The sequence below is a fragment of the Podarcis cretensis genome, assembly GCF_951804945.1.
Source record: "Podarcis cretensis genome assembly, chromosome: 2".
NCBI lineage: Eukaryota > Metazoa > Chordata > Lepidosauria > Squamata > Lacertidae > Podarcis > Podarcis cretensis.
In genome coordinates this window covers 81,350,221-81,366,507 of record NC_137171.1, presented here as the reverse complement: position 1 = coordinate 81,366,507, position 16,287 = coordinate 81,350,221, and the positions used below count along the sequence as shown (strand labels likewise).

At 39.8% G+C, this 16,287-nt stretch overlaps 1 protein-coding gene across 1 annotated transcript in view; it reads left to right on the top strand.

The window, feature by feature from the left end:
• The window catches only part of FAM120A (family with sequence similarity 120 member A), a 50,498-nt gene that overhangs the window by 20,062 nt on the left and 14,149 nt on the right, over window positions 1–16,287 (top strand). The window contains exons 4-10 of the mRNA XM_079964981.1: window positions 8,037–8,165; window positions 9,176–9,272; window positions 11,812–11,909; window positions 12,062–12,345; window positions 13,777–13,864; window positions 14,220–14,444; window positions 15,193–15,367. Of these exons, the coding sequence (XP_079821107.1) occupies window positions 8,037–8,165; window positions 9,176–9,272; window positions 11,812–11,909; window positions 12,062–12,345; window positions 13,777–13,864; window positions 14,220–14,444; window positions 15,193–15,367 (1,096 nt within the window). The remainder of the gene's footprint in view (window positions 1–8,036; window positions 8,166–9,175; window positions 9,273–11,811; window positions 11,910–12,061; window positions 12,346–13,776; window positions 13,865–14,219; window positions 14,445–15,192; window positions 15,368–16,287) is intronic.

The window sequence follows — 16,287 nt, the reverse complement described above, 5'->3', positions numbered from 1 at the left end:
ATGGGAAGAGATAAGGATTCTGCTGAGATGGCGAGACCAGGCCTAATGAGGGAGAATGAAGCAAGACAAAGGCAGGGAACCCTTTGGCAGATTTTTTAAAGTAATATTTGTATATTCCTTTTCAACAATAGTGGTTCTCACTGTTTGTATAATAAAAGCATGTTTATAATCTTGTGCACAGTAGGAGATCTTACATACCAGATGCCGCCAATGATTTGGTTTTTTTTTTTTTTTGTTAAGTATTCATGCTTCCAGCATGGTGGCATCAATGAGAATGGGGTGTGGAGAACTACTGTTCTCAGTTTGGGTTTCCTTAGTCCACCAGGAGTTTCTAGAAACCGGTGGCATCAATGGCTCTCACCCATAGAACTGAGGGAAAAGGTGCTCTAACAACAACTCGAGCACCACAGGTTGCTCACTCTTGAGCTAAACTGAAGATAGTTGAGGAAATAGTTACTTGCCTGAGGACTCCCACTGATTTCTTGGCTTCTTAGCTCAATCTGTTTGAACCCAAAGCTACATCTCTTCTAATACATATAACTAGCTTTGAAGTGGGTTGTTGTTGTTTTTTACATTCAAGCAGTATATACATTTTATTAAATAAATCAGTACTGAAGGAGAAAGTTGCCAAATTTTTAAAATGTGTCAATCCTTATCCTGTTTTATAGCAACCTTTCAGCATGGGAAATGCCAGTAACTGCTTAAGTTTGGATATAATGTACTGTAGCCTTTTCGTAAATTGCAGGCTTTGCCCAGTTCTGCATAGAAAGAACTCTATGTGAGTGGTTTTGAAGCTCTGTCTTCTGTATGAGGCAATTTTCAGATAACCATCAAAGATGAAAATATTGGGAACTGTAATTATTAATGGCAAATAGCATTTTCCTTAGGGTATTGGCCTCATGTTGTAGCAGTTGAACAGTTTTTATAGCTGCGCTATGCTGTTTAAAATGCAATCTTACAGTAGGCCATTTTCCACAGAGAATTCCTTTCTTGAGAGTGAATAGCGGTTGCCTTGCCACCCAGCTTTCTGAATGGGGTCTACTGTTGCCCTTGCTTTTCAGGTAATATTTTGTTCTCAAATTTCACATGTGTTCCCTACCCCCACCAAATTTCATGCTGGAGAGACTGGAATTATAGATGCTTTAAAACCAGTTTTTGTTTAGCTAATCTAACTTATTGATTTCCTACACATAAGTGCTGTCAAGTTCAGCGTTCCCAAACTGTTTAGGTTTGTCGACCTTTTTGCAAACAAAATTTATGCTGCTGTTTGTGTGAGGCTTCAAGTTAAACTTCTGAAATAAGCACTATTCAGACGTACTGATTTGCTGATCCCCCCCGCCCCCTCCACCAAATAATTTATCATGAGGTGATATTAAAAAATCTGACTTTTTGCTCTGTAAAAACTGCAAGGCTCATCTTGTATTTTGGGAAGAAAGAATGTGCAACTTGTGCAGAGTTGACCATTGGTTCATCTTGGCCAATATAGTCTAACCTAAGAGGTGGCTAACCTATGGCCCTTTAGGGCCTTCCATGGTTTGGCTGAAGAAGCAGTTGCTCATATGTAGGCTCCAAAGAGATCAGGGCTTCAGCGTTATCAGAAGTGCAGGTCATGTGGAAAACTACACACAGTAGCTGCTCATACATAGGGCTGCGCAATGCAGACGTTCAGATCTATGTGTTGGTGTCAGGGGTGGGGCAGTGCACCCCCACTTCCTGGTCACCATGTGATGTCTCCGTCGCACAATTCAAACGTGAAGAGGGTACTGTCTGCTTTAATGAATGGAGTCATGTACTACAAGGACTTCAGAAACTGAAAAGTGGTGGTGGTAAAGCCAGAGCCTACCCACAGCTCAAAAGTGAAGCCCTTATAGAAGAGGCAAAATATCCAGACATCTCTGTTCCTTAACCCTGTTTGAACCCAACATTTTTCTGATGCGGTGTATTGGTATGCAAGGAGGGAAAGGTTGTTGGGTAGTGAGAGGACATAAATTATAGGCTAATTAGTAACTTGGATTTGTGTGACCAACCTCTTAATCTACAAATGAGACTTTTATATCACTTCCTCTTCTGTTCTGACTCTCCTGGTCTCTTGTATGTGTTTTCTTTCCAATAATCTTTCTGGTTACGTATATATGGTACCTTAGAATTACATGTTTGTCTGTACATATCAGTTAACTGAAATTTAACTGAAATCAGAGCAGGGGCTGATTATGGATAATATGTTTTTCTTTGGCTTCAGGAGTGCCCTCTGGTGGTTTTAAAAGACTATGATAGCTTTTAATTTGAGGCAGTTTCCAAGAACACTACCCTGCTAAGAAAAATAGCCACTCATACATCATCTGGAAGACAAGATGTTTGAGATTCATATGGATACTATGGCAGCTAGAGCAGGGTTGGGGTGGAGCAGTCATTGGGATATATTTGCATAAATTAAGGTCCTAATAAAAATATTAGAAGGTTGTAAAAGTTAATGGAACGATTACAAGGTTATGAAACCTAACCACCTAACACAGGAGTGTGGGATCTTTTTGGCCCAGCAGGAGTGATCCTTATTCTTCCCCACCCCTGTGAATCAACACACTTGTAAATCTCTGTTATCGTTATGTCAGATGATTGAGAGGTGAGTTACCCCACCCATCTGTCCAAGTCCGTTGTGCACTGCTTTAGAAGTGCCTTACAGCCAGCTAGTTGTTGGGCACGTTGGAACCACAGCTCAAGGGACTAGGGCAGTCTGAACATAAGGCTGGCACCCCTGTTTTCTGTAGATATTGGCTGAGTGATCAAGTTTCCTATGGGGAACTCAGTCGAACAGCTGATCCAGCAGCATCGTCCCTGCTCCACACCTGATGTACACATAGCGTTGGATGTGGAGCAGGCGGGTGTGGTTTGGGGAAAATGATATTGTGGTGTGAATTTGGCTCACAGATCGAAGGCTCCCTACCTTTGATCTTACATGTGATGTGGTAGAATGGTTGCCAGTGGGGCTACAAAGTGCATGGACATCACTGTTGTAAGTGGTTTTGTGTGAAGCAAATACTACATAATTAATTTGGGCTTTTAAAAAACCAAACTTCTTTTGTTCAGGAACCAAAGTTCTTGAAAATTAAGAGCTTCTGCTGGGATACAGCTTCACACTAATAACTTTCCACTTGGACTACAGCCCATGTGGTTTAGGTCTTCTGTTGCAATCAGCCCCATTTACTGCCCCATCTCTCTTGGCTGTGGTTTTTAATACCCGAAATAACCTTTCTTGTAGTTTTATATGCCTCTGAAATTGCCAGTGCATCTTGGTGCCATTTGTGATCTTTTGCTGCAGTGAATTACTATTCTAGTGTTAGGCCACAGATAACGGTACTGAGGTGTGATTGCCAACTTCAAGGTAGATCAGCCATGAAACCAGGTTTTGATGGTTTGCATGTAATTCTGGCACCAAAGTAAATCTGCTACGTGAAGCTTCTGCTGCAGGTTTTCTTACATGATACAGGCCATGTTGGTGTCGAGCCTGGATAATTCCACTGCAGGCATCTAAACAGTGAAGAAGATACTGAACAAAGCTGGATTTAATCAGGATTCTGAACTGGTTTAGAAGTGTCCCGCCTTAATTTCAGCCAGGTTTAACTTTTTTACGCATAATGGCAGGCCCTATGGGAACAGGGGGAATTGATTTCCGAGGAACAGAGTAGTAGGCCCAGGAGTTTCAGTCAAGAATATTTTCGCAAGTTCTGACATGCCTCAGTAGATCACATTCAGAGGTTTAATAACCAAAGATGTAAATGAGGCTTTTGCCTGCTGTAGTCCACAGATCCATTGGGGAAGGGCTGTAGCTCAGTGGTAGAGCATTCAGAAAGTCCCAGCCTCAATCCCTGGCATCTCCAGGTAGGGCTGGGAGAGACTTCCTCTCTGAAATTGTGCCTGGCACTGCCTGACAGTAGAAACAATACTAAGCTAGGTGGACTGTTGACCCAATTCAGTATATGACGGCTTCCTGTGTTCCTGTGCACAAGTTTCCTGTTGAACCTGAACTGGGAAACTATAGTTATCAATTTCAAAGCAGGCTGGGATATTCAAGCACTGTTTTGAAGTTGGTTTAATATCCTGGCTTATTCCAAAGCTGTTGATCCAGATGGGGAAAACTGTGATTAAATGGAAAACTCTAGTCAATACTGTAGTTAAAACATCCTGTTTCGTTTGCTGGTTGCATGCATGAGCAAGAGGCATATTCCTATCTTGGCTTATTAAGCAGAGATACAATCACCCAAACCCTCCCTTTGTACCAAAAAGCAGAAAGGCAGTTGGAGCAGCATATCTTAAACCTTTTTTTTTTTTTTTTTTTGCTGCTAAGCAGCCCTACTAAAGATGTTTTTGTCTGGTTCCAGGCTTCTGTTAGTTTGACCGAAAGTGAGACGTTGCCTTTTATGCTGCTTCATTTCAAAAACACTTGCTGGGCTGCTATTTGAGCATCACTGTTAAAGATTCCTAATAAAATCACTCTTGAGTGGCTGCTGCCGTGTGGTTGTATCTGTAACAATTTGTCCAAGACTGAATGCCAGACATGAAGCTGCATTATACCGGGTCAGAATGGTGATCCATCTGGCCCCAGAGTTCCTGCACTGGCAACTGTTTTCCAAGGTCTTGGGTATGGCCCTGCTTCCTAAGACCCTTTAGCTGGAGCTGCTGGACATTAAACCTGGGCCTTTGACATGAAAAACATGTCCTCTGCCACTCAACTATGGTCCCTCCCCTTGGCCATATAGGGCTTCTCTTGAAATTGCTTCAATTCACATAGAGGTGCAGCCTCCTGCATTCTAATTGGCACACATCACTTGACTCTAATTCTCTCTCCTGTACTAGCTCTTCGTTTCCTGCACCAATTCATATGCGCAAGCCCAGATGTGCAGAGCTTTTGAAATGTATTGGATTTATAATGAAGAGTATGAGTCATTTCTTACGTCATGTAACAATCTTTCTATGATTAACTCAGAACTCTTACCTCACTCTGTACCATACATGTGCAGAATCCATGTGGCAGTGATGCAGAGAAAGGTATTCCTGGTGACTACTCAACCACCTACGGAGTTTTCTTCTGCTGGAGATTTGCTAAAGCTTTCAGAAGCATTGAAATATGTTTTCAATTGGTCTAGCTTATAGTGATCAGAACTAAGCAGTTGCTGGAGTTTTAAAGGCGTACTGTATGATAAGTTAACAATTATTGTGTTACTGCTTGTTTCTCTGTCCTTGCAATAAGATGACCTACAGTTTAAATGAATTAAACCAAACTTCTTTCGGCAGTCATGCTGGCTAAAACTGACTTTTCCAGACTCCTCTATGTCTTAGGATATTGGATGGAATCCAACATCGTGCTGCGGTGAATGTCCCATCAGCACAGGCATTGCTGCTTCTCAGATGGAACAGTCTCCCCTCTCCTCCCCTGTGTGCTGTTCTAGGCATTCTCCAGACCAACCCAAGCCAGTTTCAGTGGGGGAAGAGAGGAGGGAAAACCCCCATTGTGCAAGCAGAAGTCCAAGTGCAGGGCTTGCACTGATGGAGCTCGTTACGTGATTAGTGCCCATTACTTTTAGGATACTCTTTAAGCAACTAAGACCTCCACTGTTGTCATGATGGAAATGTAATGTAAACTTAACATTTTAGCTTTGTCGAGTACTAAGAGACTTAAGTTGCCACCACAAGATTAGCATATTTGTTTAGATTAAGTTCTCTAAAATAAATAGATTTCCAGGAAAAAGCATTGATGATATTAGACCATGGAACCTCACCTTGAACTATTTGTAGGTTTGTTTTAGTAATAAGTGTAGATCCCACCCTTTTATTAAAACAACAACACCCAAAATATTTAAATAAAACACTGTAGTGAAGCACTATAATAAAGTACAAATGCTGATAATGAATTGAATACTTTTAATTAAACAAAATTGTTGCATAGTTCAAAGAAATTTGTTTTATGGCATCTAGAGCATGGTAAATTCTTTAAAATCTTTCTTGTAATAAAAGTGTTGTTACGTTGGGAATAACATGAATATGGCTAGTTATTTTTTAGGCTGCAATCCTATGCATATGTACTTAGGAGTAAGCTCAACTGATTAAAGTGAAGCTTGCTTATATTATTACTATTATTATTACTTTAATTATTTAATCGATTTTTATACCACCTTCCATCAAAATATCTCAGGGCTGTTCACATAGGATGCCTGTATGGAAATGAAGGAAGCTTTTTAAATGAATGCTGAAATCAATCTTTTAAAGTATATTTTTGTGGAAGTTGTGCAAATAAAAGCCAGAGACTTTACCAACTTTGAGCTAATGTATATGTTGCAGTAAGCATATGCCAATGTTTATTGGTAATCCTTAAAGTCTTTGGAGGTCCGTAGGAAATAGTAAACTGTGAAATTTTCAAGGAGCCCAAAAACGCACTTCTCCATTCTCTCTCTGAGACAGATGCATGCCTCCAATCAAAGAATCTTAAGTCAAACTGAGTGCTTTTTTCTGACAGTGACCAAATTTCATCCTCCTTTCTCTCCCATTACTGGCAAATATTTGAACAATTTCCCACAAAACTTGCTCTGGACATTATCAATGAATTATTGAAACAAGAATGTCTTTGGTCAAAGACACTTGGTTGGCTTTAAAATACTTCCACTAATGTCAGAATTGTCTGAAATATTCCACTGGCTCCCTAAAATGTTAAGAACTCCTAGTAAATTTCAGAGGTTCATAGTTTGACATTTACCTTAATACACACTTGTCCAAGGGTGCATTGATTTAAATCGGATTTCTTGTTGTGAAATTAATATATTTCCTGGGCAAGCATGCATGCTATCCGATTGCTACAATAATTAATGCGTTCGTTTGCAATTCAATATAATCCAAAATCTTTTACCACGTAGTCTGCATCAATTGCAGAATTGGAACTGCTTCGAGAAAAGCAGCTTAGTCCTCTTTGTATGTGCTCAAGGAAGCAAAGGAAGAACACTTGTCTGCAGCTGAAATTGTATGCACAGTTATTTGTAACAAAGTTTCTTTGTACAACAATACTTCCTAGTAAATAGGCGTAGGACTGAGTTGTAAGTGTCTGGAACTTTCCAGAAGCAAGGCTGGTCGGTAGTACGTACGCAAAAAAACCCAACGTGTTTCCATGAGATCATGGAAACTATTCTGTTGGTTACAGTGCCATAATTTGAAAAGGAATACATTGCAAAGTTCGTGTAGCAAAACATTTGCACAAGGTCACCCATGTGGGCTGTTGGAATGCTGGGTAAAATGTGGACTAGCATCTCCTAGCTTCCAGCACCTGTGATGGCCTCCTAAACTCTTGTTAGGCCATAGTAAAAAATAATAATTAAATAGTTCATTGTGCCATTTTCTCAACTTCGGAAGTTAGACATTTGTCCCTGTAATTCTTGCTTTATTAGAAAAATAGCTTATTTAAGATGTGTTTGCTATCAGGCCACAATTCATTTTAAAGAGACAAGTAGATTTTAACATGCTTTGTATTTAGATTTCATTTTAAACCAGGTTATTTCAGGAAAGACACCACATAATTAGAATTGTAAAATCAATTTAAAATCATTTACCTTTATCCACTTTGCAAACTCCTCCCAAATTACTCTTCCCATGTTTCCATTTAATTATACATTTCTTCTTCCTACTTGTTGCCATTAGCTTGAAAACCTGGCTTCCACTTGATTATGCTCACACATCCCTTATGGAAATGCTTCAGTGGCTGCCACTTAATTACTAAAGAAATTGCTGCATATTTAGATGTAGACATCTCATTTGCTGAACAGACATGTAATAACTCTTCATATTCAGAATATTTTTGAGATCTTTCTTTCTTTTAAAAGTCTCCTCAGAAATTGGTCACTATCTGAGATATACAAGTTTTTAAATTCTGTTTGTGTTGGTAGAATTACTCGTTAACATATTTTACAGTGGAATTTTAGTTGATCTGCTTACTAGCTACAAAACTGAGCTGTGTTAGGGAGCTGCTGTGGCATTTTAACATGTGTTTGTGTTTCTAGGTACGAGCACACCAGTTAGTTTTACCACCCTGTGATGTAGTGATCAAAGCTGTAGCTGACTATGTCCGCAATATTCAGGACACTTCTGATTTGGATGCCATAGCTAAAGACGTCTTTCAACATTCACAGGTAAGGAAGGAACAAAGATCATAGGTGTAGACTCATTTTAAAATACAATTGCACAAATAATCAACTTCTACTGTGTGGGTACTCATGTGCACATGCCTGCCTATCACTATTCTCTCTCATCATTGTCATGTCCAAGGATGTGTAACTTGGGTTTGCTTTTTTGGGTTCTGTAAATTTCCATAATACCAGGTACAGCTTTATTGGCAATGTTAACACCAAAGACTTTTAGTAACACAAGCATGGCTACTAACATTTCAGTTTTGGTTGTGGTTGCATTATAGGCCTGAACCTAACAGTAGTGTTGTGACCATACTAGCTGAATACTAATCATCGGGATGGTTAAGAGGGATGGAGGGGGGAAAACAACAGATAGGAATCTCTCTAGACTCCCAGTACTGCTTATCAGAAAATCCTGCATTTGAGATAATTAAACGCAGATTGTTAGACAACGAATTTCAAGAACTTAGTAGTAAAATCAGGAACAGCTTCTGTGCAAGTCTAGGGATGGTGCGATGTGAGGAGCCAGTAGCTACTTATCTCCCATTGGACCAACCTGAATCAACACAGGGCATACATGCTAGCAAGACTGAATGTGCCACCTTTGGCAATACTGTAGGGAGATTCCATAAAATACCACTCGCAGAGAGACTATGCCCCTGAGGACAGAGTCATATAAAATCAGTTGTGCATGTTCTTTTGCACTGCACATGCATCAGTTGTGCACTGATTTTTTTGTTAGCGGGGAGTGGCATTCAGATGAATGTAAGTTAGCCTTACGTTTACTCAGGATAGGGATAAGATGGAGATAGTAGTCAGGTTTCTGCAACATACAGTGAAGATTTGTGAATGTTATACAACCTTAATTTAATAGTTAGATGTAGATTTTGATGAGAGATTTTATTGTACTGAATCTTACTGCAATCTTGTCTATATGCCCATAAAGGTTTGAGAAATGAGAATACTAGTTCATGTGTGTGTAATTTTAATAAAGCTTTTAATATGTCTTTCAGTCTAGAACGGATGACAAGGTTAAACGATTTAAGAGAGCAGTTGCATATTATTCAGCAACCAATAAGCCTATGCCATTTCATCCACCACACTACCTAGGTAAGTGTTGAAACTTGCTTTGAGTTGAGTATGATACTGAGAATTTGGTTAAACAGTAGGAGATGACTACACCAGGGAGGAGATGGGAGACAATAGAGAAATCGTACAACATTTATCCTATTGAATCAGTCAGATTTCATTTTGATATCCTGGATCAGTAGGTAATCTGACCCAGCTGTGGTACCTAGCAGGCACTCTTGTGTCTGCTCTAAGTGTTCTACTCGCGGCTGTCAGAGAAGTTCTGGTCAGTTGAAATTGATGTTACTTATTGGCAGATTAGCTTGTGCACAAGCAGATGTTGGCTTCTCTGCTGTGGTTAGTCGCAAACTCTGGCTTGGACATAACATTAAGCCAGCTAGTCTGTGGTTTGCTTCCCCACTGGGGGAGCAGAGTGTGAGTGCTCAAGCCAGTGTTGCACCCAGACATGGTCATTGTCTGCTGTGGACCTTTTCTCTGTGGTTTCATGCCTCTGACCCAGAGCTTTCCAAACTTTTCATGTTGGTGGCACACTTTTTAGACATGGATCATTTTGCGATGCAGTAATCCAGTTTTACTAGCAAACTAACCCTGGGAGGAGTTCAGGGAGTGTTTGTGTGACACACCTACACACTGTAGCCGACACACTAAAATGTCACAATACACAGTTTGGAAAGCTCTGCTCTGACCGCTTCTTTGCCACGTATATGGCAATATTTGATGCAGATTTGGAAATGCAGCCGGTTAAAAGGGGGATTCTTGGGTGAGGTTATTGCTTGCTTTTCTCCTCCAGGATAGCATCCTATTTTGAAATGTTCTTGTGTGTAAGAGAGAGTGTGCATATGTGCCAGTGTGTCTCTTTGTGCAGAAATTCCTTTCAGCAAAGTGAATTTTGCTTCCAAAACAAGATCTAAAGAACTTACAACTAATTTTATCCTGGATAAGTTTTACATCAGATTATTATACACAAATCCTGAGACTAGTCTTAACTATTTCTGAAAATGTTAGTGGTGTGCACCAACTACATTATTCAGTTTGGCCCCTGATTTGGGAAACAGCCCACTTCTATCCAAGATGCTTTATAGGGTGCCCAGTTCAGCTTTGGGTTCATTCAATCTGCTCACCACCCAGATAGCTATTGGAAAGGCAAAAAAAAAAATTAAAAAAATTGGCTATATAAACTTTTTCCTCTTTAATTCCAGCTTGACCCATCATTCCACTCTGGTTTCATGATAAGCATAGATATACTATTTTAGCATTCAGCAGACACACATCCTGTAGGGTTTTTTAAAATGCCTTTTTTGATGAGCTACCGTGATGCATTTCCAGGGATCCCCACTTCACCCTTGGTGTCTCGTACAAATCCTGATTTACCACTGACAAGGCATTCCTCTATGCTTTGGAATTTGTCTGAATGCAGTGTACAGCCCTATTAAATAAAGAGGTAGAAGAGCACTGTGGTCATTTGTCATAACTAACTGTTCTAGTCTACACATGTAACCATATGGAAATCTAAAACTAGAACTTTTAATAAAGGTAACATTTGTTGCATTAGCGAAATAGTTTTTAAAATAGAAAATGCTTGGAACTGGGGCAAAACACCATCTGGATAAATGTCAGCTCCCCATCTGTGGGTTTTGTCTCTTCTGAAGTGATGTCACCTCACCTCAGTTTGCTGTGGAAATCACAATAATTTGGGCTTGATCACACAGAATAGTAAGTGCTGCAAGACTTGCCTTTTTACGCCAAGACAGCCACACAATAACCTACCTATTCTGAGATAAGCTATCTTGTCAAAATGGTACATATTTGAGTTAGTTTTACTTTTCTATCTCCCAGGTTGATGGGTAACATATAGATATCAGTTCTCTCTCTTCTGGAGAAATCCTACATAACAAGTCTTCATTAGAGTAATTGAAAGCAGATATATTAATGGCTGTAAAGTGTTGTTTGAACTTGGTTTCCTCTTACATGACGTATCCAACTTCATGTGCCTGACTCTCTTCAAGTCTTGATTTCTGACCGACAGAGAGAAACGTGTTACCAATCAAAAAGACTTCTTAATAACTTGTTGCTGAGAGAGTATCCTGGTTAAAGTGAGAAAAGACTTCAAAGATTTCATATTTGTTCTTCTGTTCTTGCGTGTTGCGCACGAACTGAGGATATTAAAAACAAACCACTTCAGAACTGGATGCAGAATTAAAATTGCTGCACTTCCTGTTCTGTGGGGATATAGAAAGTAAACAATGGATACTAAAATGGTGGGAGTGACTGTAACATAAACAGAACAGGAACAGATAGTGGAAAGAAAAAATAAATGATCAGACTAGGAGGAAGTGAATGTGTCTCCTGAGAGAGGCAGAAAATGAAACAAAACTGACAGTCAGTGTGTGTTGAAGTAACCTGTACTATAGGAAATGAGGTCAAAGCTTTAAAGAACAAAAGCCTAATATCAGGCATTTGTTCTTACATGATTACTTTTTCCTATTGAGGTTTCACCTAAAATGCAACTCTGGCCAGGCTGTGCATGAGACTGAATTTGTTTTGATTTTTCCTGTAATAGCCAGACCAAATCAATTTGGAATGCCGGGTATAGTGCCACCGTATGTCTCTGCTCAGATGCTTAACATTCCACAGACCCCTCTCCAAGCAAAACATGTGGCAAGTATACTCTGCTTTTTCCTCTTTCTCCCCACCAGCACTCTTCAATTGTTTTTGAGAAATGTGTGTCGCACATATATAGAGTTATGAGCGGTTTGCTCTGATTTATGAAGAAGCAGCTATAATTTATGATATACTTTCCTCCCCTTTAGGCCCAGCATATGTCTAGTCAAGGTAATACCCAAGGTCAGGGTCCATATCCCTATAGCCTCTCGGAACCAGCCATCACCTTGGATGCAGGTGGGAAAAATATTTCTGAGCAGAACAACTACAGCAACATTCCTCATGAAGGAAAACATACACCACTATATGAACGATCCTCTCCAATAAACCCAGCTCAGAGTGGGAGCCCCAATCATGTGGATTCAACATACTTTCCTGCCTCTTCTACATCATCATCTTCAGACAATGATGAAGGCAGTGGCGGCACTGTGAAGTAAGTACATCATGTGTTTCTAGCAAGAAAGTTGCTAGTAGCGTCTTTGAATTTACTGTCACGGAAATGTTCCTGCACCTGCTGTTGTTTCTATATTCAGTTGATGTGATCTACTTAATTGTAATGTATTTTGTCTTTGTTTTGTTAATGCTGGTGGCACAGAAATGTTTTCAGATAAATGAGCAAAATTAAAAAAGTAAACTAATCTTGTATCTGCCAAGATGTAGAGGTTATTAAATTTTTGCTACAACAATGTTTATTAGTTGTGTGTATGATGTGCAGGGTAGGAAGTATATAAGCTCATACCAGACAATGTTAAGTGTCGGATCCTTTAAAATGATTGATTTGTGAAATAGGTAGAGAGCAGAGGCAACAGTATTTGGCTTCCCAATTTCCCCTGGTTGGCTAAAGAGAGTGAAGACTTATTTCAGAAATTAGTTTATATCAGTTAGAAGGTTAGTAGCCCAATTTTTACTGGTATGTGCATGTGCCTATGTTAGCCATTTTTCACCTAAAAGGGGCGGGGGAGCTCTTTTGAATATACAGTCATACCTCGGGTTAAATATGCTTCAGGCTGAGCGTTTTCAGGTTATGCTCCGTGACGACCCGGAAGTAACGGAACGCGTTACTTCTGGGTTTGGCTGCTCGCGCATGCGCAGACGCTCAAAATGATGTCATGCGCGGAAGCGGCAAAACACGACCCACAGACGTGCAGTTGTGTGTTACGTTCTACTTAGGATGTGAACAGGGCTCCGGAATGGATCCTGTTCACATCCAGAGGTACCACTGTATATAAAACTTCATTGCCTGGTCCCCTGGAGACTACTCTTACTTGCCATAGGCCATCAGGTAAGTGGTTGTTCACCTGTCAACTTTACACAACTTAGGGTGCAAGTATCACCCCTAACAACAAACTTATGCAACAATCTTATTTTTGTTCCATCCTTTTAATAAATTCCCACGGATGCTTACAAAAATCCAAGATGAAATAATATGATATAATGAAAACATACAACAAGTACACTAAAAGCAGCAGTTCTAAAAGAACAGCTGCACTTAAGCCAAATTAAAATGCCTGGGGAAACAGAAAAGCTCTTTGTGTAGCACTTGACATTAGTGTTAAGCACCAGATGAGACGTCCTGGAGAAAGTATTTTGGCACCACAGGCTTCCAGGTGGAAGCGAACCTAGAAAAGGACCTTTGCTGAAAACCTTAGCACATGGGCAGTTGCATGTGGAGAAACATGATATCCCTGGTGCCCTCGACTCAAACCATGAAGGTGTGCTAAAGGTCAAAAAACACTTTGAATTGAATGTGGAAACAAACTGCAAATACACAAGGGGGGGTTGTGTTTATCTTGATACTATTTAACAGTACCTTTGAATTATAATTCTGAAAATAAAAGTAGTGTGGCATTCTTTCCTCCCCCAGTCATGTTGGTGGGAACAAATTGCGCTGGGAGAAAACAGGAACCCAATCAGAAAATCAAGGACGTGGGGATCCAGGAGACCAAACAAAGGTAGAGTCCTTCTTAGCACTATAGCCTGTGCTGATTAGACTTTATATGCACAGTTGAATCCTGTGATTTTTCTAAAAATAAAAAACTGCTTTTGTAAGGTGATCATAGAATCATAGAGTTGGAAGAGACCACAAGGGCCATCGAGTCCAACCCCCTTTGAAAAGCTCTTGACACCTGAAGGGCAATGAGCTCTGTGCATGCATGCATATATGACTTTTAACTTCATTTGCAAGTATATTCAAATTTTACTTTCAAAAATTCTCTTAGAGATGCTTGATATTTAGTTGCAAAGCTTCCACGTTTAAAGCTAGAGGAAGATTTTCCTGTTATAGATTACTTTTTATGTCTATTACAGGCAGAAGGTTCCTCTACTGTTTCTTCAGGAAACCAGGCAGCTGAAGCTAAAGGGAACCAAGTCAATAGTGCACAAATCCCATGTCTGTTGTCAATGCCCACCAGGAACCATATGGATATTACCACTCCTCCATTACCACCTGTAGCACCAGAAGTATTAAGAGTGGCAGAGCACAGACACAAAAAGGGGTTAATGTATCCCTACATCTTTCATGTTCTAACCAAGGTAAGGTTTTCGGAGTTTTAAGTAGCACCAGAATCCTAAAAGGATTGGTGAACGCTTGCTGTTGTCCCTTGCTTTTAATTAATTAGTGCAAACATAGCCGAAGCCCTGGTGCTTCTAAAGCTTTCCTTTCCTGGGGTTTCTAAAAATGTTTAGAACTCCCCCCCCTCCCTTTGAAATGCCATACCAACCATCTGTTTGGATCAGGGGAGATGTGAAGATTCTTGTATGCACTGGAATGCCTTCTGCTGTTGCACTCCCAAGATTCTGTAGCGTGTATATGTTAAAATAATTTAATAGCGTTTCTGACTTCTTGCCCCATCAACCTATTCATGTCTGGCAACAGAGCCTGCTGGGCTTGACCCAAATGACATAAAGAGGGTACTTCCACAGTAGTGGAAGAGACCCTGTTTCCCCATTATTCATCAGTGGGTCCTGAGGTCTACAGTTTTTAGGACCTTGATCTCAGTGTGCTTCTCTCATGACTGGTGTGCACCAGCATCAATAAGTCCTCCAGGCAACTGTCCTCAGGCTGAACACTGGATAAAAAATGAATCAGTTAATCAACCAATGAGATTTTAGGTCTTGAATTATTTTTATTATGAAAAATGTATCCAAGACTTTAACACAGAGTGGTTTCTTTATATTGTGCATTTTATCGTAGCTAATAGGTGCTGAGAGCTAGACTACTACTACTAATGCTGGAATCTGCAAGAGTTTGTATGCTACTAATCATTTTGTTCATGTACAGGGTGAAATTAAAATTGCAGTTTCTATTGAAGATGAAGCAAACAAAGACCTGCCTCCTGCTGCTCTTCTTTATAGGCCAGTTCGTCAGTATGTTTACGGTGTCCTGTTCAGTTTGGCAGAAAGCAGGAAAAAAACTGAGAGGCTTGCCTTTAGAAAGAACAGACTTCCTCCAGAATGTATGTATCTGCCTTCTACTATTATTGCTGGCTGAGCTCGGACATCATACCAAACTATAGTTTGCACCAGCCATGTTTTAGAGTGTCCAGTTTGAGCCAAACGTATAGGCATCTATGTTTTAGAGCTACTGGACTGCTTTCATTTTTCATCTGTTCAGCCCTCCTATGTTATCTATTTATTTTATTTAAACAGGATTTATATACCGCTTCATCATCTATAACCTCAAAGCAGTTTACATATTCCATGTAGGCAACAGACCTCCACTTGTACAATGGAACTTCCCCCTTCCTCCTCTCCCTTGTCACCTGCCATGCACCCTCAAAATCTGCTCCAGAGCCTCAGGAGTAAATTTGGGTTGGGGGAGTCATTGGGGTTGAAGAGGAAGAAGTCCTGTTGTGCGAGCAGAAATCCATTCTCATAGTGTTGGATACAACCGATAGAATGCAATTAAAAGATTCTGGAGGAGAAACAATGGCCACAGCTATGGTTTATCAGTTCAGACATCACTATCATTGTTAGTATAACTGTAATTTCTAATTAATGGATTTCTGACTGATTAAAAAATGGATTTGTTAATTCAGATATCATCCAAAATTAGTTAAGCTTCGTATAATGTTTGAACAGTCAGCATTTCCTTATAAAGCTTTATATACCACTTTTATACTACAGTCTAAACAGCAGTTCTTTGAATTTTGCTACAAACACAAATCTTAAAACTTACTAATGCAGTTGTAAAATAGTAGCAGCAAAAGACAACATCTGTAGCTGAAATACAATATTTCATTCTTCCCCAACCTTGTTGGAGGAAAATTTATATATAATTATCATATTATGAATTCAGTTTTGAAGTGACTTCTGGGTTACTTTAAAAAGTGAGTGTGTTGGAGGATTGAACTAAGTGCATTGTTAGGTTGTATTT